This window comes from Cydia strobilella, chromosome 4 (genome assembly GCF_947568885.1).
Source record: "Cydia strobilella chromosome 4, ilCydStro3.1, whole genome shotgun sequence".
Taxonomy (NCBI): Eukaryota; Metazoa; Arthropoda; class Insecta; order Lepidoptera; family Tortricidae; genus Cydia; species Cydia strobilella.
Window position 1 is genome coordinate 10,314,556 of NC_086044.1, and position 23,383 is coordinate 10,337,938.

The following is a 23,383-nucleotide window of genomic DNA, read 5'->3' on the forward strand; positions in this document are numbered from 1 at the left end:
CACTTCGACGTGTTTTACGTTTATTAATAACAAATATTTTTAAAACAAATTCCGGAAATTAAGATTTAACTATCTTTTACACGTAAGTTTTACGATCAGAATGTAGTATCAAAAACGTTATTTTCTATTGAACTTTTTTTTTAAAGTTTATTTTGGTTATTTCTAAGTTAAAAACAAGGGTTAATTTAACGAGAACACTAGTGTTAAATAGTAAAGCATGGAATTAAGTGCTTCAAGTTTCATCTGTCAGAATATTAGTGGAATTATAAACAAAATATGCGACTGAAGAGGATTTCAGTTTTACAAAGGTATATTTTCCCATCCTCTATGTTTTTGTAATGAAAAATGGGCTTAATACTAGGCTATAGGCATACGACCAGTCACACTTTTCGTGTGACTTCGCTCGTGGTTTAACTATAGAATCCTTTCGCTTGCTCGTGTTTCAATTCCACACTCGTGGGTAAAATACAACTTTGCACCCTTGTATAACAAATAACTATTTCCGAATAGGTGATGAGAAGAAACATTATTATGTATAATAAGACGGGCACTTACGAAAACAATTTATTTAGTTTTATATAAAATGAAAAGTAGGTACCTACCTATTGAAATTACAACAGTCGTTAGATAGACAGTTTAGAACTTTAGACGTTATGCGCCTACCCTACCACAGTACATCAGTCAGCATCAAATAGACAGTGACTGCCAAAATGGTCAAATAACACACCTTATTGCTATCAATGTCATCCATCATAGAAATAAAGATGACTGTGTTCCGATATATTTGTCGACTTTGCTCGTCACAACAATAAAACCATGGACACTATATAAAGGAGCCAAATCTCTATGTATGAAAAGTGTCCATCAAAAAACAGTAATTAGGCGGCGCCACCATACACCGAAATACTACCAAAAACAACCTACGTAATTTGGTCGGGTTATTTGTTGCCTTATATGGTTCATGTTATACTCATGTCCCGGAGCCTAACTAGCGCCACCGCACCGGAGAGATTAGGAACTATTATTTACAGCTGAAAGCTGGTTTCTTTTGCAGTGATTCTGCCATAAGAGATTGTCGTCCTTTCTATACTGTCCATAAATAAAACTGCTTGTACATTGACAAATCACCTTCCTTTTTCGAACTGCGACTATGGAGTTTACATGTGCATATACGAGTAATACAAGTAATTTGTGATCCTGATGTCTTTCACCTTTCACGGTCAAGATCAAAATACCTACTTTTCTTATTTCTTTCCAATTTATAAACTGAAATAGATGTCATTCCAGTGTGCAGTGGTGAAGGCCTTCACCACTAGAGGGCTTCGTCACTTTTTCTTTTATATATGAGTCTAGGGTTTGCAATCCGAATATTTGGATATGAATGATATTCGAATATCCGCCAATAATAATATCCGAAAATATTCGAATAATACAACTCAAAATATTCGAATGAACGGATATTTTAGATAACACAAAAATAACGTTTTTGACTATGTTTTCATACAAAGACGTCACCCCACCTAATTTTTGAAATGATTACTGTAACAGCTAAACATGCATGTACATAGACTTTAGCAAGTAAATAATCTGAATCTGAATCTAACATATTACTGTTATCTTTAAAACCGTACTTAATAAGGAGGGTTTATAATTATCTGGATTCACTGGTGCCTAGTTGAAAATATATCTAGGTAGTGCCTCACGTCGTGTTCATTCGTCTACTCGTACATTCAGTCTTTATCAATCCAGTAGCAATGAAATGCTAACAATGAAAGCAATACTTACTTACTCCACTGGATCAGTGACCCAAAAAGGATATTGGCCTCTGAAACAAGAGAACGCCATTCTGTCCTATTCTGCGCCACTGCCACTACTATGTTCCTATAGCCATGGCCTCCAGATCGCTTCTGGTGGTTGATTTTGAGACCAATCTTCTCTCCTTCCTACTCTATGATCCTAGCCATGGCCTCCAGGTCGCTTTTGTTTTGAGCCTATAGCCCCAAGTCATCAGCATAATCCAATGATCTTATGTTTGCCGTTCAACTCTACACTCCCATCACACATAAACAATTTTCGGACGATGTATTCGAGTGCCAAGTTGATCAGCATTGGCGAAAGAGCGGCTCCTTGTTTCAGACCAGTGACTAGTTCAAATTCGGCTGTGTTCTCCACGAGCTTTTTACACTCATCCTGCTTACTTTGGTGGCAACAATTATCATTTTTAACAAGTTGTCTGGCACTTTAAAGCACTGCAAAATTAGACAGTGTCTCTCTGACATAATTATGCTTTGGCCAAAATCAACAAATAGAATATGGATGTTTTGTGCCTACTTCCATTTCCTTTTTATCACCTATTTCAACAGGTATAATCCACAGTGCTGCGGTTCTAACACTAAAACTAATCATCACCAACAACGAAATGAAAAATTGCATTAGGGATATTTTTACTCTGCATGAATCTCCGCCTGATAATGCGATTTCAAAGCATCCCATAAGGTGTCACTGAAACTAGCAGCTCACCGTTTTATGAGAGTTCTAGTAGCACCATTAATAGTTCTATAGCCCTAGGTGGTATTTTTAGTGTTCCGTGCAAAACTTTGTTTTGACAAACGGAACACTTATGGGATCACTTCAGTCTTGCAAATCAGTTAAATGCGTTTTTCTCAGAGACCATTTGACGTAGATAGCTAAAATTTGAAACAGTTATAGCAATTACCACCACTAATATTGTAAATAAGTCAAAATCGCTTATTTCTTATTTTAGGGGGAAGTTTAGGGGGTTGAGAGGGGTAACCAGATTTTTTATTTCATTTGTAAGAATCGTGTGGGGTACCATTAGAAAGCTTGCAAAAAATTGAGTCGATGGACTGATTAAGACTTCATTTTAGACTTCAGTAGTTTCAATAAAAAATGCATTTAAAGTTGCAAGTTTTCATACAAAAATATTCGCCTCTGTCCTGGGGATTTTCGCGAAAACTATAGCTAACAGGCAGCTAACCAGACAATAACCAACTAAAACGAGCATGAAAACGGCGGGAAAATTATCAGGATAACGTAACCTTTACTAGGTTTTTAACTGCAGCCTGATCTTAGGTTACTTAGGGAATCAGTACTTTTTAATTCTGTACTTTACAATGGTTGCCCTATACCTTAAAAAAACAACCTTATTGGAATAGAAATAAGTTTAAATTTGGAACGGGATTTTTCACATACTTGAGTCATTTAGTTAATTTGTTTGTGGAATTTATATGTGCATAGAGTTACTAAATCGTAGATAGCTAGATAAATTAATTTAATATTTATTTAATAGTGTTGATGATTTCTAATTTTGACCACGACTGACAGTTCAATATCTGATTAGTCAAATTACTGTCGAGTTAAGTAGTGATGAACAGATAGGAACCCAATACGTGCCAATACATATTACAAATTAATGATCATTTATACAATATGGTACAACACAGTTTCATGGCAATAATGTATGTGCTACTAAAAAAGGCGTTTTCCCTAGTTAAACAAATTTTATTAAAGCCCATTTTCACGAGTAAAACTAGTTTTCCAAAACGCATTTTCACTAGTTGTAACTCGGATTGTTCAAAACTAGTTGTCGCAAAAGTACATTGGTGAAAACAAGGTAGATTTCACTAATTATTTCAAATTGATTGCAGTTAAAACTAGTTTTGACTTTTCGGGAAAACGCATTTTCACTAGGTGAAACTATTTGTCACTGTATATAGGTATTCTGCCAGAGTTAAAGGATAGGTGCGACGATGAGCAAAGCGAGATCCTCCTATGTATGTTAGGCTAACCGTGACCAAACAGCGCGAATTCGAGAGAATGGCGAGAAATTAAATGTCCCAAAATTTAATAGGTACTGAAACAGGATTTAATAGAATGCACTTACTTTTATCATTTTGGCCTGACGTTTTGAACATCACATTACGTTCGCGGCTACAGGCAAACTCAAATCAATATACCTACCTAAATGTCTCAAGTTTTACCTCCTAGATAAAATGTATTTTTTCTTATTGCTACTTTCATATACCTCTTATTAAAAATTTCGGTAAAGGGGTATTTGTAAGAAACGAACCTAAGTGACAATAGTTATTTGTGCAACAAGAGAGGAAAGTTGGTTTTTCTTGCGAGTGTTTATTTTGAGTCCCGAGAAAGCGAAAGATTATATAATTGATTCTAAGGTAGAATCTTGAGCGTAGCGAGGGACTCAAAAACACGAGATGTAAAATAACTTTGCTCTCGTGTTGCACACATAATTTTTCACCTCAGTAGTGAGAACATATTAAAGGTTAAAATGTATTTCGAATTACACAGAATAAACAGAAAAAAAAAGTATTATAGTATGTACCATTACGATACGATACGATACGATACGATACGATACGATACGATACGATACGATACGATACGATACGATACGATACGATACGACACGATACGACACGACACGATACGATACGATACGATACCATACGATACCATACCATACCATACCATACCAAAACCATACCATACCATACCATACCATACCATACCATACCATATCATACCATACCATATCATACAATACCATACCATACCATACCATACCATACCAAACCATATCATACCATACCATAAAAAAAATGTAATAAAAGTATGCACGAATTAATAAACTAGTGGATGTGAAATGACTCCTATTTAGTATGAAAACCAGAGTTACTCACACATTCATAGCCACGTTAAAATACGTCACACACTTACAAAATTGCTCTGATTCGTAGCAACTTTCCATACCAAAAGGTTATTACCGGTGGACATTTCTCGAACGAATATCAACTGTAGGCTACATGAGTGACGGTTTAAAATATAATGTCAAAGCTATATGACATACGACTCTTTCATTATCTCATTCATCTCACAAAAGCTCGCTCAACGTTCACCTAATACAACTACTCAACACCAGATGGCGTTATTTTATATAATTTTAAAATCACTTACTTATTACAGGCGAGAAAAGGGCTAAAAAACCAGTATAAGTAAGGTCTAATTACGCATGGTTTGTTACGGATCTCACGGTCACGTTACACTGGTATTTTCGAGATCTCTACACGCCTGCGAGTAGCTAACCGTTGGAACTTCTTTCCATTCGACGATATAGGGAGGGGACAGTGTAATCGGAGTGTTTTATCGATATTTGTGTGTTCAGTTAGGTATTGATATTTCATTACCGTATGTTTTAACACATTTAGATGATACTTTATTTATGATTATAATATAGGTAGTGATAATCGTGATTGTATGAAAAATAATATGTAGTAAAGTACAACAAATATCTAACTAGAAATTTGTTTCTTATTAATTGACCAACTAGGTTGTTAATGTGAATATTAAATATATCTTAAAGTCAAACAGATAAAATCATAGTTCTTTAAAGGTCTATTAACTCGGTATTGCTGTTATTTTGTAATCACAAATCTGCAATTATTTACATAGGTAAGTATTCGTCTTTAACAATATATTTACTTGTAGCAGCATTTAAGGCCAATCTAGACGGGACAACCTGATTAAATTGTCAAATTAATTGTATGGTGTGAAAGCATACATGAAACTGGCTCATCGATCCCACTTGATTTGATTGTAAGATTGTGACCTATCAAATCAGGAAGGGGGGCGGAAAAATTCCAATATTTGACGCTAGTTTGCGTGGTACGGAACACTTTTTATTAATTTAGTGAGCCCGAATGTCACTAATAATTACTAAATTAGTAACTAAGTTTTAGGCGTGTGGACGCTAGATGAAATGTATGGCAATTTTATCCCCAGAAATCTTTCTCTAAGAAATGCTCCTAGCAAATGGTGCTATATTTTTGCGGAAACTAATTTTCTTGCCCAGTAGCATTGATTCATTTAGTTTTAATATCGGCATCTTGTGGTAACCTACAATAATTAATAATAAATAAATAGAAAATATAAAACGTTTATTCATGGCACATTGCATGCATTGTACGCATAAGTGCATTAAGTACCTAGTCTAATTATATTAACGATGAAAATATGATGGGTGTAAAAATCAAAAACGTATGTAAAGGAATACGAAGGTTGGAAAGGTTGCCATGAAATGACCCTGACTTAACTTAGTGCTTGATGACCAGAGCTGCCAGATTTACTAAGACATTGATTATCCCAAATAATAATTAGAAACGTGTCTAAAATAATAATTTATTACCGAACCAAACATCAAACTTGAAATATCGTAACTTTAACTTTATCGATATAAATATCGACATTGCGCAGCATCTGAGTAGCGAAGTTATTTGACATTTAGGATAGCGAATATTCCAGATAAACGTAAAGAATAGTGACAAAGGATTGTGAACTCTAAGTTCTAACTGATAAAATATAGATTTACTTAACGAACATTCGTAAATAATGCAAAATAAACAGATTTTTCGTATTATATTTAAATAAATAACCACCGGTGATAGGAAATACCTCCACGTGAAAGATTTTTTAAACCGCTGTGATTTCTGCAGCTTTATACTGCACAATACGGCATTTTAAATTTAATTATCAATTTTTGTTAGACGAGCGTACGTACGACGTGAATGTCATTCGAGCATGAAGTTTACACAACAACTGAGCATAGTCTGTGCATAAAGTGAGTCGGTCGCTACTAACTGTCGGATAGACGGGAACGCCCACTTGCCATCTCCATCCTACTCCGTGAAAGTATGAAGTTCATTGCCTTCACTAAATTAAAAAGCTACATTGTTTCACTCCCTGGAGTGAGGAAAGTCGCACTTTCCTCACTCCAGGGAGTGACAAAAGTAGGCCTGTTCGAGCTGCTGAGGTGAAAAAAATGATTTTCCATTTTGAGTCGCGTCCAGTCTATAAGTTTCCAATACCTACATCAATTGCGACTATGTAAATAATTGTCATAGGTTATCATAACTTGAGGTTTTAAACCTACTTACTGTTTTTGACGTATTTAGTTTCTCACGTACGAAGTTGTCATGTTTATTGTCAAATTTGACGTACAAGTATATTACATTGTAATTTAAGGTTATAAGTGTTTAAACAGTGCCAAAGATTGTAATGCAGAGAGGGAGGGAGAATGAGGTGGACTCCGTGGTGGGCTTTTATATACACTTTAGGGGTAGGGACCACAAAGACCACGTGGGGTCGGGGTTGACAAATTCGGTTCCATGACAAATTTGAACTTTAAAACAAAAAATATGCTCGGCTCAGGATAGTTGAGTGCTCTGATTCGATTTTTGGTATGTATGGTGTACAAAAGTGGCCACAAAATATTCAATGAAATCAAAAAATAGTGATATATAATAGGTATATAATAGGTGATAGTAGATAGATTACCTACGCACGGGACACTTGCTACCGCAGTTATGACTGCGGGCTTAGCCAATTTTTTTCCATAGTTCTGCTGATTTACGCAAAAGAAATTTAAATTTCGCATTATGGCACTCTAGCATCTCCGCCGTTATCAACTCCACGCTTATTTTAGCGCTAGATTTACGAATTATATTACTCTGAATAAATATTTTGATTTAATTTATAATTATCCGAAATTATCCGAAATATTCGAATATTCGGATAATACAAATTGTATTATTCGAATTATCCGAATAAGAAAATCGGACGGATATTGCAAACCCTATATATGACATCTATTTCAGTTTATAATTTATATAAAGGATGACTAAAAAATAAAAATAAGTGCATTCTCGTTGCCGGGGATGTTTTGGGATTATACTGAGCAACTTTTACTACTACTATGCGACCAACCACGAAATCGCGAGAAAAAAATTACCCTCCCATAGAAAATGGACCAGCCAAAATGTAAGAAACACCCAAATTTTTTTCGCGATTTCGGGGTTGGTCCCATAGTAAAAGTTGCTCAGTATAATCCCAAAACCTCCCTGGCAATGGGAATGCACTTATTTTTTAGCCACCGTGTATAGTAGTATGACTACTGTGACTACTTAAAAAAACACAAATCAAAAATATTTAATAAAATAATTTGATTTGTTCCCAATTTATCTGTGTCTGTGTCTGTGTTTGTGTCTTTCCAATTTATTAAATAGGTAAACATTTTGTAAAAAAAACCGGCCAAGTGAGAGTCGGATTCGCGCACCGAGGGTTCTACTTTTTTGTATTTGTTGTTATAGCGGCAACAGAAATACATCATCTGTGAAAATTTCAACTGTCTAGCTATTACGGTTCATGAGATACAGCCTGGTGACAGACAGACGGACAGACGGACAGCGGAGTCTTAGTAATAGGGTCCCGTTTTTACCCTTTGGGTACGGAACCCTAAAAATAACTGCGGTTTACGGTTTGCTTTATTTCGTGCATGTTGTTAAATCATTTGTTACATTTCACAACATGTACGAAATAAAGCACGTTAAAGCAAAGTACCTACATCAACATTCCAGATAATCTGCGGAAACTACGAGGCCGCCATCGGCGACGCCAGCCCGCATCCGGACTGGGTCGTGCAAGGCGGCGCTCGGCGCTGCATACATCCCTCTTACTATTATCACGTAAAGCCTCTACTTTCACTAATGCTATTGTAAATTACGCTATGGATTGAACAATTTTCAACCTTTGTTTGCTGAGAATTTCAGAGTTATGTGTGAAATCTTTTGTAATTTTTTTTTGGCAAGCCGAAAAAGTTTTTTGGTTAAAAGTCTCTCCAAAACGAATTACATATTAGATACAGTCAGCAATATAAATATCTCTAAACTTAGAGCTTTAATACTTTGGGTAAACATTAAATGCATACACAATGTAGTAAACTGAAGCAGGTAGTGTTTAGTTTTTAAAAACAACTACAACGCACATGTGAAACCTCTTAGTTGGAAACGTCTTTAACCACCATACCTTACCTATTATCTAAGTTCAAAATTTATGTATATGTGTTGTGAGAGCTCTGTTCTGGGTGAACTTTTAGTTAACAAGAAGTTATCTCCATTGCAGATAGGCGCAGGCGCTCTCTGCGGAGCTTTATGGGTGTCACCGCTGTCGGGCGGGGCGCGCGCGCTGTTTCTGGTTGCGCTGGCGGCGGCTCACGCGGCGCCCGCGGCGCTGCAGCCCGCGCTGCTGCACCGCCGCGTCAGCCTCGACCGCGACCCCTACACATCCAGCTTCAACGCCACAGCTGACTACAGCGAGACCGCTTATGACATCCTGTTAGTACCTACCCACTTTCTACTTTCATAACACTATAATTAAATACCTACGTAGAATAGGTACGTAGATAGATTTATTTCGCGATGTTTTGGAGTCAAATCATCGGTGAAATATCCAAGTTAAAATTCAGAAAATTCGCGAAAATAAATAAAAAATCTGAGAGATGGGAGATCATAATTTTGCGCCTATATTTTTTAAATAAACCCCCTTTTTAGGGTTTCGTAGTCACCTAGGTAGAAACCCTTTATAGTTTCGCCATATCTGTCTTTCTGTCCGAGGCTTTGCTCCGTGATCGTTAGTGCTAGCAAGCTGCAATTTGGCATGGATACATAAATCATGCATTGCGACAGAACAGTAAAATGAAAACTATAAATAAAAAAAATTAGGGTACCTCCCAATCCTCCCATACAAAATGTTTTTTTTTGCTTTGACCCAATAGTGTGGGGTATAGTGGGGGGTTTTTCAAAACGAATACGGGTCTCCAGAAACAATTTTTTGATTTGTTTGAAAAACGTGGCCCCCCTCTTACTTTTAAACCATGGGTTCAAAAAATATGAAAAAAAAATCGTGAAACAAAAGCTTAATAAAACTTTCAATAAAAACTATAGCGATCACGGTCAAGTCGTTTTTGAGTTATTGCAAAAAATCTTCTTTTCTTAGTAAAAAGACGTACAAAGCGCTGCAGCCTGCAAAGGTATACTCCGTGATGCCTGAATGATACTTACCAATAGCCCTATATTTAACAGTCTGGCCTATTTTGACAGAATGCTAACTACGAAACCCTACACTGAGCATGGCCTGACATGCTCTTTGCCGATTATTTACAAGTTAAATTAGACCCTCTTCCCATTATGACATTAAGCTGAGACTTCACATAAGTTGGGTGACATTGCAATATTATTGTACCAATGAGCTGATCTGATGATGACCACAGAAGGTGGCCATAGGAACTCTTTGATAAAACAACGCAACCTAATTGTCTTTTGGTCTGTTAGAATTATCTCGATGTATATGACTCTATTACTGTTTGTTGAAAGAAAAGTGCAGTCAGCGATAAAAGCTTGTATAGGTACTATATATAGCGATGAAAGTAAGTTAGTCAGACTATGAAGGCTTGAAACTGAATCGCGACTTTTTCATTTGTAAACGTTTCAAAATGTGTGTGTAATTTTTCATTGTCGATAAATGCTTTTATTTTAAGTTGACTCCTATAAGTATGTAAAATATATATTTACCTAATTAGGTATTTATGAAAATACTATTATAACAATACATTTCTTAGAGTTAGTTATTTAATATTGAGTGACCTACCTACTTAATTATCAGTTGTCTTACTTCTACACTTTTTCTCTCAGTATCTAAACTAGGTCACCAGTATATTGTTTACATTTTTTCTCATGAAAGAGCACGAAAGATCTACAAATACATAGCAATAAATCATCGCTTTAACTACACTAGTTGCGTGATTCATGATTCAGTTAGGCGCGTTGATGGAAAAAAACATTCCTTAACGCGTTCCATGCGCCCACTTTGCGACATTGTTGGAATTATATCAAACGTTGCCTAACACTAAGAACATTCCAAATCGACTATTAATTTGCTTCGCTGTCGTTTAACTAACTCCCTGCGATCCCTAACAACAGTAACAACTAGGTATGCAACTATGTATACCTAATCAAAGATGAAAATTGTAGACGTAGTTATTAATTTGAGGCAACGTACTAGGCAAGCGTTGTGAATGTCCCGGCTATCTCTATGACGCTGTGTACCTTATGTCGACACCGGTATTTTATGTAGGTACCTATCACTATATCCAAAGATTCATTGTTTGTACGAGATGTATAAAGTTCAAGGATAAATCGTGCTTCAGATTAGACAGCTAATGTAGATGGTGCTGTACGGCTCTGTACATTATGCCGATTATGCGTTAAATTTGATTGTCAAAGTTGACGTTTGATAATTCAGTAACAAGAAAATTAGTGGCGCTTGGCAAGGCCTCTGTTTCAGCTGTCAAACAGCGCAAATAGGACGTTTTTACTAGATTGGCAATAAATTTACTGTGATTACAAAATTTACTATATATATATACCTCTGTCCTATATATTCTCTTTGATTATTATAAACGGTAATATTATATTTTCCAGAGCGCAAATCCACCTTGGCCGACATATCCTCATGCTGTTCTTCATAGTGATCGCGTTACTCATACTGAACAGATATGTGAGTAAAGATCCATATTTATGGTTCACAGTATCGTGTTTATCTACTACAGTAGTAGGTTATAGTAGTAGGGTTGTCAAATACGAGTACAATTGGTATCAAATGTAAGTTTAGTATATAGATATTTTTTAATTAAAATACACACAGTCATCATACAAGAAACATTATCAAATATTAAAATCTAAAACAAACACGTAGGTACATATAAAACTAAACAAAAACACTAAAACTAACTAGACATTAACTACCTATATACATTATCTATACTAAGCATAAACCCCATTCCGACCCCCACCCTGTCCAAACGTGCCAAATATACTTGCGGAGTTGCGGCATTGCCGCGCTGGATGGCAAGCGATATTTGTTGGACCAAGTAGGAGCCTGAACGGGGATCGCAACCTCTATCACGTAAACGCCGCCCCAAGTCTCTCACCAACTTCTTCGCTTCCAAACACCACGACCACGGCCCAGCCGTCTCCACCGCGACCTGAACAAAGTCGTACGCCGGTTCCAGATTGGCGTATTTGGAGTGCTTGAGCCTCGCGGCATTTTCAGCGGCCGCGCCTGCTAGCCTACTGGCGGGAGCTAGGAGAGTAGGTGCAAATGTACTCACGCAGGTAGCGTCCAACAGTAGGCAGGGGCCTTAGGCCCACGGAACCAGCGTCAAGCCGTCTGGGCGCTTGCCGTCTGTACGACTTAAACCTTGAGGCTCCAGAATGCAAGGCACGTTCGCCGAGACCATGTTACGACGTATTAACTCATTGATCGCATTATGTAGAATGTATGACATGTATGTACTTAAGGGCCAGTAAGTTCGTATTAGACATATTGGTGACATAACGGCGACATACTGGCGACATAATAGTGACATAATGGCGACATATTGTTATCTAAAAGTACCAGGATACCAGAATTGAGGAAGAGGTCGTTTGCCTCGTGCCATGTAATGTCGATTGATTCAATATGGACACAATATTCGCAGCAAACTACAACGAGCTCGTGGTGCAGCGGCCCCGACGCCCGTCACCAAGCCGCGCCCAGTCACAGACCTCCAGAGTTCGATCTCCACCGCGCGAACATTTTTTGTTTGTTTTTTTTGTTGTTTTATATTTTATTTATTTTTTTGTTTTGATTATTTCTATGTTAAAATAAGGATTAATTTAACGAGAACATTAGTGACAAGTAGTAAAACATGGAATTATTTGGAACATGAAATATGTGACTGTTGAGGATTTTAGTATTACAAGACATTTTCTGTTTTGTAATGAAAATTGAGATTAAAGCTAGGCTATAGGCATACGGCCAGTTATAATATCCTTATTTCTATGGTGACAAAGGTGCGTTGCGATATACATATATATATAGTTGGTCAAACCAAATTGGCAGTAAATAAGAACTCTAACTAAACTAATCCTTTGACAAACTATATTTGACCATTTTGACCACTTTGATGCTGACTGATAATAAAATTACAAATAAATATTGCTAACTTTGAACGAGGCGTGTGGTGTGCGAATTCTCACTGATTAGATCTAACTAAGCTAGTTTTAAGATTTATCTCACGTAGTCACTCGCACGTGAGTCGCGCGACATGTTTTGTTGAGCCGAGGTCACCATTTTGAAGCACCAACAGTGCATGATCAGCGGTCACGATAGCCGCGCGCTGCGTAATCCACGAGACCTGGGCTCTCCGAAACTCGTCTCTAATGTTAGTGGTCATACTATGGTGGTGTGGTATTACAACGATGGTCCTATTTCTAATTTTGCTCAAAATGCGCAATATATTTTGCATACATTTTATACGCGTACATTTTTCTATAATTATATGAAGTGCACCATTATATATCTTAAATGACCAATTAAGAGCGTAAAGTAGTGTAATATAATAGGTACCTGCTACTTAACTATTCGAGATCTCCTGTATGAGGCAGGGTGATAATATGTTATTTTTTTAATCCCCCAGTAACGGGACTGTTTTACGTAACTAGTTAGTAACTGGTATACGTTTATATAAATAAACGTAAACTAGGTTCAGTAGTTCCGCAACCCTATGCTGAGCTATTAATAGTGTTTGTTTGGTCTCAGACGGAGTCGCTGGAGCGCGCGCGTCACTCGCGCGGCGAGCGTATGCGCGGCCAGGCCGAGCAAGCGGCCGACCTGCGGCGCAGAAACCAGGTACAGTATTACTCCGTATCTCCGTAATTATTACCTCCAGGTCCGTATGTCCGTAAAACTAAATGACTATAATATTTTCTAACAAACACAAATGTCAAGCTGAAGGATATCACACAATGAAGTCAATTTTTATATGTATACAACTAAAGTGTTACGGTTTTTAGTGAAAACGCGTTTTCCCTAGTTAAACACTTAAAACTAGTTTTCCGTATCACCTCAGTGAAAACGCTTTTTCACTAGTTAAAACTAGTATTTCCGTGTGGCCACGGTAAAAACTAGTTATATTGTAACTAGGATTTTTCAGTCAAATCTAGTCTTCGCAAAGTTCCTTGGTGAAAACTAGTTTTTAGTCTTAGTACAGTCACCTGCAATAATATTTTACACAATGCAGGCCGCAAAAATATTTGACACGATCCTATTTGTAGAGCCATAAGAGCCATTAAGAGCGTGTCACATATTTTTGGGGCCTTCGAAGAGTAACATATTGTTGCAGGTGACTGTAACCATGGCAGGCGACGATATACATACTTACATAGAGATAAATAATTAAATATATACTTAGATACATAGCATCCATAACTAAGGAACAAATATTCGTTATAAAACACACAAATAAATGCCCTTACCAGGATTTAAACCCGGTACCTACTGCTTCGTAGGCAGGGTCACTACCGACTAGGCTAGGAGGCCGTTTTATAATTATATGAATGAATAACAGGCTTTGGTGCATAACGTGCTGCCGCCGCACGTGGCGCGGCACTTCATGGGCGCGCGACATCACCACCGAGACCTCTACAGCCAGAGCTATGCTGAAGTCGGCGTGCTTTTTGCTTCCATGCCCAATTTCTCAGGTAACAAAAACATCTGTGGGATTCAAACATATTCAATATATTAAAACGGGTCACTTATGTCAGGCCTCCTTCACTCGCTCAAGGCCACGCGCTATATGCCTACCGCTCGGCGTATCGTGGACGATTCAACCGACAGAGGGCCGCCGAACGCCCGCCTGAGCGCTCGCACCGCACGTTTCCCGCGCCTACGCTTCGAAATTCCGAAACCACGTAATTATTGTGCAGTAGATGGGTGTAAAAGTCAAAAAACAAAGGAAAATTTGTCGTATTTACCGAGTAGTATTTTAAATCTATCTTTGTGAATTTTGTCACCATTTATTTCTTTGAACATAAGTAGGTAAATCGTAAATTAAGGAGTTTTTTGAGTCAGGTATTATAAGTGTTGTTTTTAAATATTTGATTGACTAATAAAAAATATGGTTGATTCGCAACATTCGTTTTATTACAACAATAACATAAGTAACAGTTCAACCCTATCGCATTCTTACGATGACGCGTTGGCACGTGACTCGCACGGCGAGCAAGGCAGTCTCGACTCTTTGTGCGCGTACTTATGGTACATTTCTTCTCATCCTGAGCAGCAGGTATTATTATTAAGATTTTGTAGGCTATTATAGCGTAGGTATTTTCGCTTTTGTATAGGAATGATGTATCTGTTACGTAGTAACTATTTATTAATCTGTGCTTATGTTTAATAAGTCGAAAATTGCGCCATAACGAGGAGCTTAATCTAGAGCCACATGCGTTGGCTGACCGACGCAGATGCATATATTATATGGTTCCAGATGAAGGTCCTTCTTTATTTTATCGTATGGACGGCGGCTGGTATATACATATACTCGTATAGTGTATCATTGTAGGCAATATTGTAACTATAAGCTCCTTATGGCAGTCCATATTTCGAGGAATTATCGACTTAACGTAAGTGACCCTTTTAATATATTTAACCATAGAGCGGTACTGTCATAGTAAATTTTGTAACCACAGTAAATTCACTGCCATCTATCGACACATTTTAAACCTAAAAATGAAGATTTATAAAAATACGATAAAATGTATTAAAATATGGATAAATGATTTTTTTTATTTGCATTAATTATTTTTATGATTTTGACCCATGTTCTTTCACTGATATGCGTTAAAAATGTTAAATAACAAACGAAATCATCAACGCCCTCTATACGAGAGTAGGCCAAAGGTAGTAACGCCATCTGATCGAGAATCAAATTTTCGTGATTTTCGAGGCCCGTTTTTTCCTTAGACTGTATCCATCTATTGATTTAACTAAAACTCCAATCCAAAGTAATCTAACATCCACATCCAATGACATTTTTATTTAGGTGCTCGTAGATATCTCCGAAAAAAATTATATTTTTATGTCTCAACCTTATATATTTACGTTTTGTTTCAGAGTTCTACTCGGAAGAGACCGTTAATAACCAAGGCTTGGAATGCTTACGATTTCTGAATGAAGTCATATCTGATTTTGATTTGGTAACTATATATCATTATACACCGTGTTTTTATTGAATTATACTATTGCTAACCTGTAATTTGTAGGAATCTCGAATCGAGCAAGCGTTGTATTTAATAAACTTTGCTATTGTTAACACTATCCATGGTACTGTTTACTTAGCAAATTCTTGCTTAATACTTGCATTTAGATAAATACTTAAATACATAGAAATACTAAGCTAGGAGGCCGTTAAATGTAAATTAACTGTCTTTTTCATATTTTATTTTTATTTTCAGCTGTTAGAGGATGCAAAATTCAGCAAAGACATAATTAAAATAAAGACAATCAGCTCCACATATATGGCAGCATCAGGCCTAAATCCCACTCGACAAATGCAGGTATTATCTTCATAAAAATTCACTGCCAAGGGGCCTAAGGCTATATGAGGGTTGCAAGTACGGGAGGAAGGGTGGGATAAGAGGGAGGTTGCATAACAAGTTGCGGGCGAAGGTTAATTCTTCATAAATCCTAAGTCAGAAATCACAATTTTTTATAAACTAAAAACTATTACTTTTAACTCCCTAAGACTATTTTAAAACTTTATTTGATTTTGTATAAGTTAAGACACCCTGTTGTGTTTGGATTGTCCATAGGTCCATAGGTATAGTTACAACTTTGGTACGGAACAGATTCACTCTTTTAAATAGTGCAGTTAGCAATAAAAGTGGTTTGTAAATGTTAAATGATAGCTACTGACATCGACCAGTAGTATTAGGGAGTTCTAAGTGCTAACTACATAACTTTAAAGGTTACACACTATTGAAGGTTTGACATACAATTTTGTCAATTTAAATTAAGTCTGCGAATAAATTAAACAAGGGAATGCAATATCTTAGAAAAACATAGGAGTAAAATCACCATAGAAATGCGGCTTGTTACGGACATTCCTTTGCGCTTTAAAAGGAATTGATTATGGTCGATTGGTCGTTACGTATTTCAAGTAGATCAGCGTATCATAAAATGTCTGTTACGATGACGGGGATCAAGCTTTTATAACCGCGCGTGATTATTATGTCCTCAGTTATATCATTTACCTACCTATTTCTTTATGCATACAGAATGATCAAAGTTAAATAGAGTTAGACCAAGAACCATTCTGCCGCGATTTTGATAGCACAGACTGTGCAAGTGTTATTTTAAACGTCAAACTTCTATGAAATGACGACGTATAAATAACACTTCCACAGTCTGTGCTATCAAAATCGCTAGTTCTGAATCTTGGTTTAAAACTCTACACAACTTGGAAGGCCCACGAGCCGAACCGAGGAGCTGGCAGACCTCGTCGGCGATGGCGGGATAACTTGGACTCCGTTTTGAGAGACTAGCGACTAGCCAAAGTTAGTTCCAAACCGAGACGAGTAGAAAAAGAGGGGGGAGGCCTTTGCCCAGCAGTGGGACACAGTGGGCGCTTAATAAATTATTAATAAAAACTTATTCCTATAGTTGTTTTAACTTCCTGTTGGTGTGTAAGCACCAGAATTTCAAGAGAAGACGTTGTGTTGTGAGTTGTGTACAACTTGTGAGGCTGACTATATTTTTTTTAAAGCGAATTTTCAAAATTATTTATAAAAAGAGCAACGCTCATGTAGCACCTGAGGGCCTAGCCAAGATGACAATCGTATATCGCCACACGAAAAGCAAAAATGTATCGGGATGTCACATGCTACGAGAAGTCACGTGACTATTTCTACACATTATTACATTTTCTACACATATCGATCGGCTTTATCTATCAATGATTCTCATCTTGGGTAGGCCCCCCTGGAAAGCAAAATCAATGGAAGTTAGCTGTAGCCGCTTGTTTTGATTACCCCGGGCGCGGTGGATATACTTTAGTAGAATTTCAATTGACTGATGACTTTTTTATGTGTGTGCGACGTTATGAATAAATAGTTGATTGTGTAATCAGCCGTCAGACGGCACGCTGGTACGCTGGGCACATCTGGCGTGCCTGGTGGAGTTCGCGCTGGAGCTGCAGCGCGTGCTGGCTGCCATCAACGAGCAATCCTTCAACCACTTCGTGCTGCGGCTGGGCGTCAACCACGGACCCATTACTGCGGGCGTCATCGGCGCACGCAAGCCGCATTACGATATCTGGGGAAACACCGTCAACGTCGCATCGAGGATGGAGAGCACCGGCAAAGCTGGTTGCATACAGGTAAACCAACACAAGGCGGATAGCATAAAGCAAGTACTTTCTCCTGCACCTAGGCACTAGGCATCAAGAGCTGCACTACGGGCTCGTCTCAGCCCAGCCGCATTACGACATCTGAGGCAAAACCTTCAACGCGCCTCAAGGATGACGCACTCACCGCAGGGGAACTCGCATGCCTCAACAATCAATATTTTATCATGGATTTTTTGGGTAAGTACATAAGGTATAAAGCCTTGAATCGTGTCAACCGCCACACCTTTATAATTAATTCGATTTATGGGCGAGTAAGATGATACTGAACGTTTAATGAAATTTTATGAATTTGTCAAATTTTTTGAGGTATTTTCATACATAGGATCTGCTGGAAATAGTACAAATGGGTATTGGTTATATATGTTAAATAAAAATTTGATCTAAGTAGTGTGTGTCCTAATTCGATATTGCAATTTATATCTGACAATTTTACGTATAACTACCTATTAAAATGCGTAATATAAACGCGAATGCGATAATTTGATATACGATATCGTATCAATTAATTAACATAGACTATTAGTTATTCTGTGACATAGGGACGGGGAGAATTTAAACACGTTATGATTGATCATGATCACCTAAGTATTGCATCACATGCATAGGTATTGTAATTTTCAAGAAATTTTACCTGTCAATCATAACGTGTTTAAATGACTGCAGTCATTCTTAAATCCTGGACCAATAGCGCTCGAGCGCGCGAGCATCACAGTAATCTTGAGGAGCCGCTCAAAAATATCGCGAATAACGTGACGAAGGAACTGTGCTCGCATACTTTTTCGTTTAATTTGTTTTTCACCTCAGCAGCTCGTACAATAGTTATTTGTGCAACAAGAGAGGAAAGTTGGTTTTTCTTGCGAGTGTTTATTTTGAGTCCCGAGAAAGCGAAAGATTCTAAGGTGGAATCTTGAGCGTAGCGAGGGACTCAAAAACACGAGAAGTAAAATAACTTTGCTCTCGTGTTGCACACATAATTTTTCACCTCAGTAGTGAGAACATATTAAAGGTTAAAATGTATTTCGAATTACACAGAATAAACAGGAAAAAAAAGTATTATAATATGTACCATACCATACGATACGATACGATACGATACGATACGATACGATACGATACGATACGATACGATACGATACGATACGATACGATACGATACGATACGATACGACACGACACGACACGATACGAAACGATACGAAACCATACCATACCATACCATACCATACCATACCATACCATACCATACCATACCATACCATAACATAACATACCATAACATACCAAACCATACCATACCATACCATAAAAAAAATGTAATAAAAGTATGAAGTTCATGGCCTTCACTAAATTAAAAAGCTACATTGTTTCACTCCCTGGAGTGAGGAAAGTCGCACTTTCCTCACTCCAGGGAGTGATGAAAGTAGGCTTAATATTGTCTTCGGTTACCGCGATAGTTACTCATGAAATAAAACTATGAAAACGGATTATATCGCGTATATTGAATTTATAATACATCCCGACGTTTCGAACTCTTTACAGCGTTCGTGGTCAACGGGTGACTGAGGAAAAATTACAAAGTGCAAAAATACCCACATACTAAAATAATGAACAATCATAGACTACAAACTTTAAGGCTGGTTGTACATGCAAAATCGGTTCATAAGGCTAGTTATACACTATAATTATTTTTCAAGTAAAGATATATATATATATATACGCGATAAAAACTATGCCGGCTCCAACCCTACACCACGGACCCGAGAAGATTTAATTCCCTCCTAAATTGTAGGAGGGTATCCCAATATGGGACCGGCAACAAACTCGGCGGGACACATCTTTTCAAAACATCACAATGTCCAGCATCATCCAACACTAAGGTCTCACAGTCTATGTCTCGCTTGCTCCTTTATCAGATGGACTACAGGATCCCAAGCTGGTGGTAGAGAAAAGCCATCTTCCCTATTAAAGTTTGGATATTTCTCAATCTCAATGGCCTCGCGCAGCATTCTGGGTATGTAACGCTTCTCCTTGGCAAGAACCAGAGGCTTATCAAACTTGATTGAGTGATTGGCTTTATCCATGACATGCTCACAGACAGCAGACCTAGGTCGACGGTGCTTGACATCAGCTATGTGTTCCTTCACCCGAGTGGAAATGCTCCGTTTCGTCTGCCCGACATATGATAGGCCACACTCACAGTCCAGCCTGTACACTCCTGCAGTCTGTAGAGGGGTATTGCATTTTACAGGCCTCAGGAATTGTGACATCTTCTTCATTGGCTTGAAATATGTTTTTATAGAAGCACGCTTCAAGATGTGGCTGATCCTGTCCGTGACCCCCCTGACAAAAGGCAGAATGGCAGGCCTGCGCTCGACTGTGGGGATCTTAATGTGGGACCTCTGGTTGACCCGCGGTATCCTGAGCTCGTTTGCCTGGAGCGCGCGCCTGGCATGCTGGAGCTCCGCGGCCAGATGCTGGTCATCACATATCCTCTGGGCTCTCTGAAACAAAGATTTGCCTACTGTAACAAGTTGACTGGGATGGTGATGCGATTTGCCATTTAAGTACCTATCAGTATGAGTAGGTTTCCTATACACAGTGCGACCTAGGGTGTTATCAGGATTTCTTTTTACCAATACATCTAAGAAGGGGAGAGAACAGTATTTTTCCAACTCCATAGTAAATTTTATTTTGCTATGGATGGAATTTAGGTGATCCAAGAAAGTAGGCTTGTTCGAGCTGCTGAGGTGAAATAGTTATTTGTTATACAAGGGTGCAAAGTTGTGTTTCAACACACGAGAAGTAAAATACATTTGCACCCGTGTGTGACACAAAACTTTTCCCCTCACTATAGCGAGGAAAGTGCAACATCCACAGGCGTTAGATCATCTTCATCACTGGAATCACTTATTTTGTACGATATTATAACAGAAAACACTGGAAATTCTGATTTTTACGTGAGTCGGTGAGAATTGTTTTTAAGTAAAACATTTGTTGACAATGTTGACATTTCTGTTCTGACCTGACGTATGAAATGTCAACGATGCGTTTTGAAATTGCATCGACTCAACTTGTGCGTTCAGAATTATATTTAACATCATTATAAAAAATCTAACGTTTCTTATGGAATTTTAAGGTTTATGACTTAAAATTATTAAATAAAGCTAAATTTGGAATTTTTTATTAGATTCTCAAACCATTTATTTAATGATAATTAATATCGAACGAACCATTATTATGAGCGTTTTACGTTTTGTTATCTGTCAAAAGCTACTTAAACACGCTCCATCCAAGGTCAAATTACTTTCCCCACTAGTGGATAAAATGCGTTTTTCCCCGCTTGTTTTAAAGGATAAAACACGGCTTTCCGAGCTAGTGAGGGGAAAAGAGTATTTTGCTACTTAAAAACATCATATGTATGAGACAAAATGACATTCTAGTGACCTTTATATTCAAATGTCATTTCACCATGCGGGGCCTAATACAAATTCGAAATACTTGGATTCTATTCTCTGTCCCTTTTACGTCGTTAGCAAAAAGAAAGAAACAAAAAAAAGTTCAAACTACATTCAACGGTATATTGACGGTTTGTAATAGACCCTCGAAAAACGTACGAACGCGAACGCATCGTTCCAAAACACGTACGAGTATGAATTCTTAATAATTAATTAATGAAAATAAAGTTTAAAATTTGATGAAAACAGTTTAATTAACGTATTTTATTATACAATTAAAATAATTAACTTTAAAAAAATACACAGATTATCACTCAAAATAAAGAATTCTGCTTTTAACAATCTCTACTAGTTAAAAAATAGTAGTATCCGCAATTCGAACCGTATCTTACAAAGTTTTTTTACAAAAAAAAGCTATCGATTGAAGTCAATTCATGTTCGTTATTTTTTTTTTTCATTATTTTACTTAAAATTTACCTATTTCGTTGTGTTATTGTGTTTGATTGCGGTAATTAAACTAAATTGTTAGAATATCTTAAGAAAACATGTAAGTGAATAAAATAATGATGAAGAAGGATTACATTTTTCAGGTTGTCTATTATGTTCTCACTGCTGAGGTGAAAATAACAGTAATAAAAAGCAAATACTTACTCGCCGCTGGGAATGCCCGTTACTAAGTGGTAATATGTGCATGACGTCATGTTCTTGTAGCTGTCGTCCTAATGCATGAAACAATCAAATTGCTACTTTAAACATGAAATATTGCGTGCATAAATAATATGTATAGTTACTATATAAATATAAGGAATCGAATGGTAATCTATATATATAAACGGAAAAGTCCTGACTGACTGACTGACTCACTTAAATCAACGTCCAGCCCAAACCGTTGGACCTAGAGAGCTGATTATTTCACAATAGGTAGTTTTTATAACGTTAGTATCCACTACGAAGGGAATTTTCTATATTCATCCCCTAAGGGGATGAAATGAGGGTCCAAAGTTTGTATGGGGTTCAAGTTTTATTTTGAGCTATGAATTCGAACCTTGGGTAAAAGATATATTATTAAAAATTACAAAAACCAATTTCAGCGTTTTTGAAAATTCATCCCCTAAGGTGGTGAAAAAGGGGTAGGAAATTTGTATGGAGATTAAAAATTGTATTAAATGCGGGACTTAAAACTTTGTATATGATGATGATGCTCTCCTGACCGATTTCGGCCACAGCGACTGTGTGCTCTGGAGTAGGCAATTTTTAATTCGCGTTATTAGCGTGTAGCTGATCCGCTCTCTGGTGCGCCCTTAAGTGGCTCACGTACCACTTTGTATCATTAGGCATATTATTAGAATACAGGAAAAGTAATTTCAGCGTTTTTAAAAATTCATCCCCAAAAAGGGGTAAAAAGGGGTTGAATATTTGAAACCATTACAAATGCTTTGAAACTTCTTAGAAAGGCATAATAGCCGCTTACAAAAAATAAAGATTTCGACGTTTTTGGAAATGTAACCCCTACGGGGGATGGACTTAAATAGGGGATGAAAGTTTGTCTTGGGGTTCAAATTTTATTATAAGCTAGGAACTTGAAACTGCACAAAGGTATTATATTAAAAAACAAGAAAACTGATTTCAGCGTTTTTAATAATTCATCCCCCAAGGTGGTGAAAAGGGGTTTGAAAGTTTGTATGGAGATCAAACATTTTATTGAGCAACTAAAAACAACTAAAAATAATAGTGAGTGAAACCATACTGATCTAAACATCTTGAAATATGT

At 37.3% G+C, this 23,383-nt stretch overlaps 1 protein-coding gene across 1 annotated transcript in view; it reads left to right on the forward strand.

Annotated features, from left to right (window-relative positions):
• LOC134740954 (adenylate cyclase type 8) overlaps positions 1-23,383 on the forward strand; it is a 49,355-nt gene that overhangs the window by 17,759 nt on the left and 8,213 nt on the right. The window contains exons 12-19 of the mRNA XM_063673626.1: positions 8,451-8,558; positions 8,995-9,206; positions 11,352-11,427; positions 13,513-13,602; positions 14,321-14,453; positions 15,865-15,947; positions 16,206-16,307; positions 17,879-18,127. Coding sequence (XP_063529696.1) covers positions 8,451-8,558; positions 8,995-9,206; positions 11,352-11,427; positions 13,513-13,602; positions 14,321-14,453; positions 15,865-15,947; positions 16,206-16,307; positions 17,879-18,127 — 1,053 coding nt within the window. The remainder of the gene's footprint in view (positions 1-8,450; positions 8,559-8,994; positions 9,207-11,351; positions 11,428-13,512; positions 13,603-14,320; positions 14,454-15,864; positions 15,948-16,205; positions 16,308-17,878; positions 18,128-23,383) is intronic.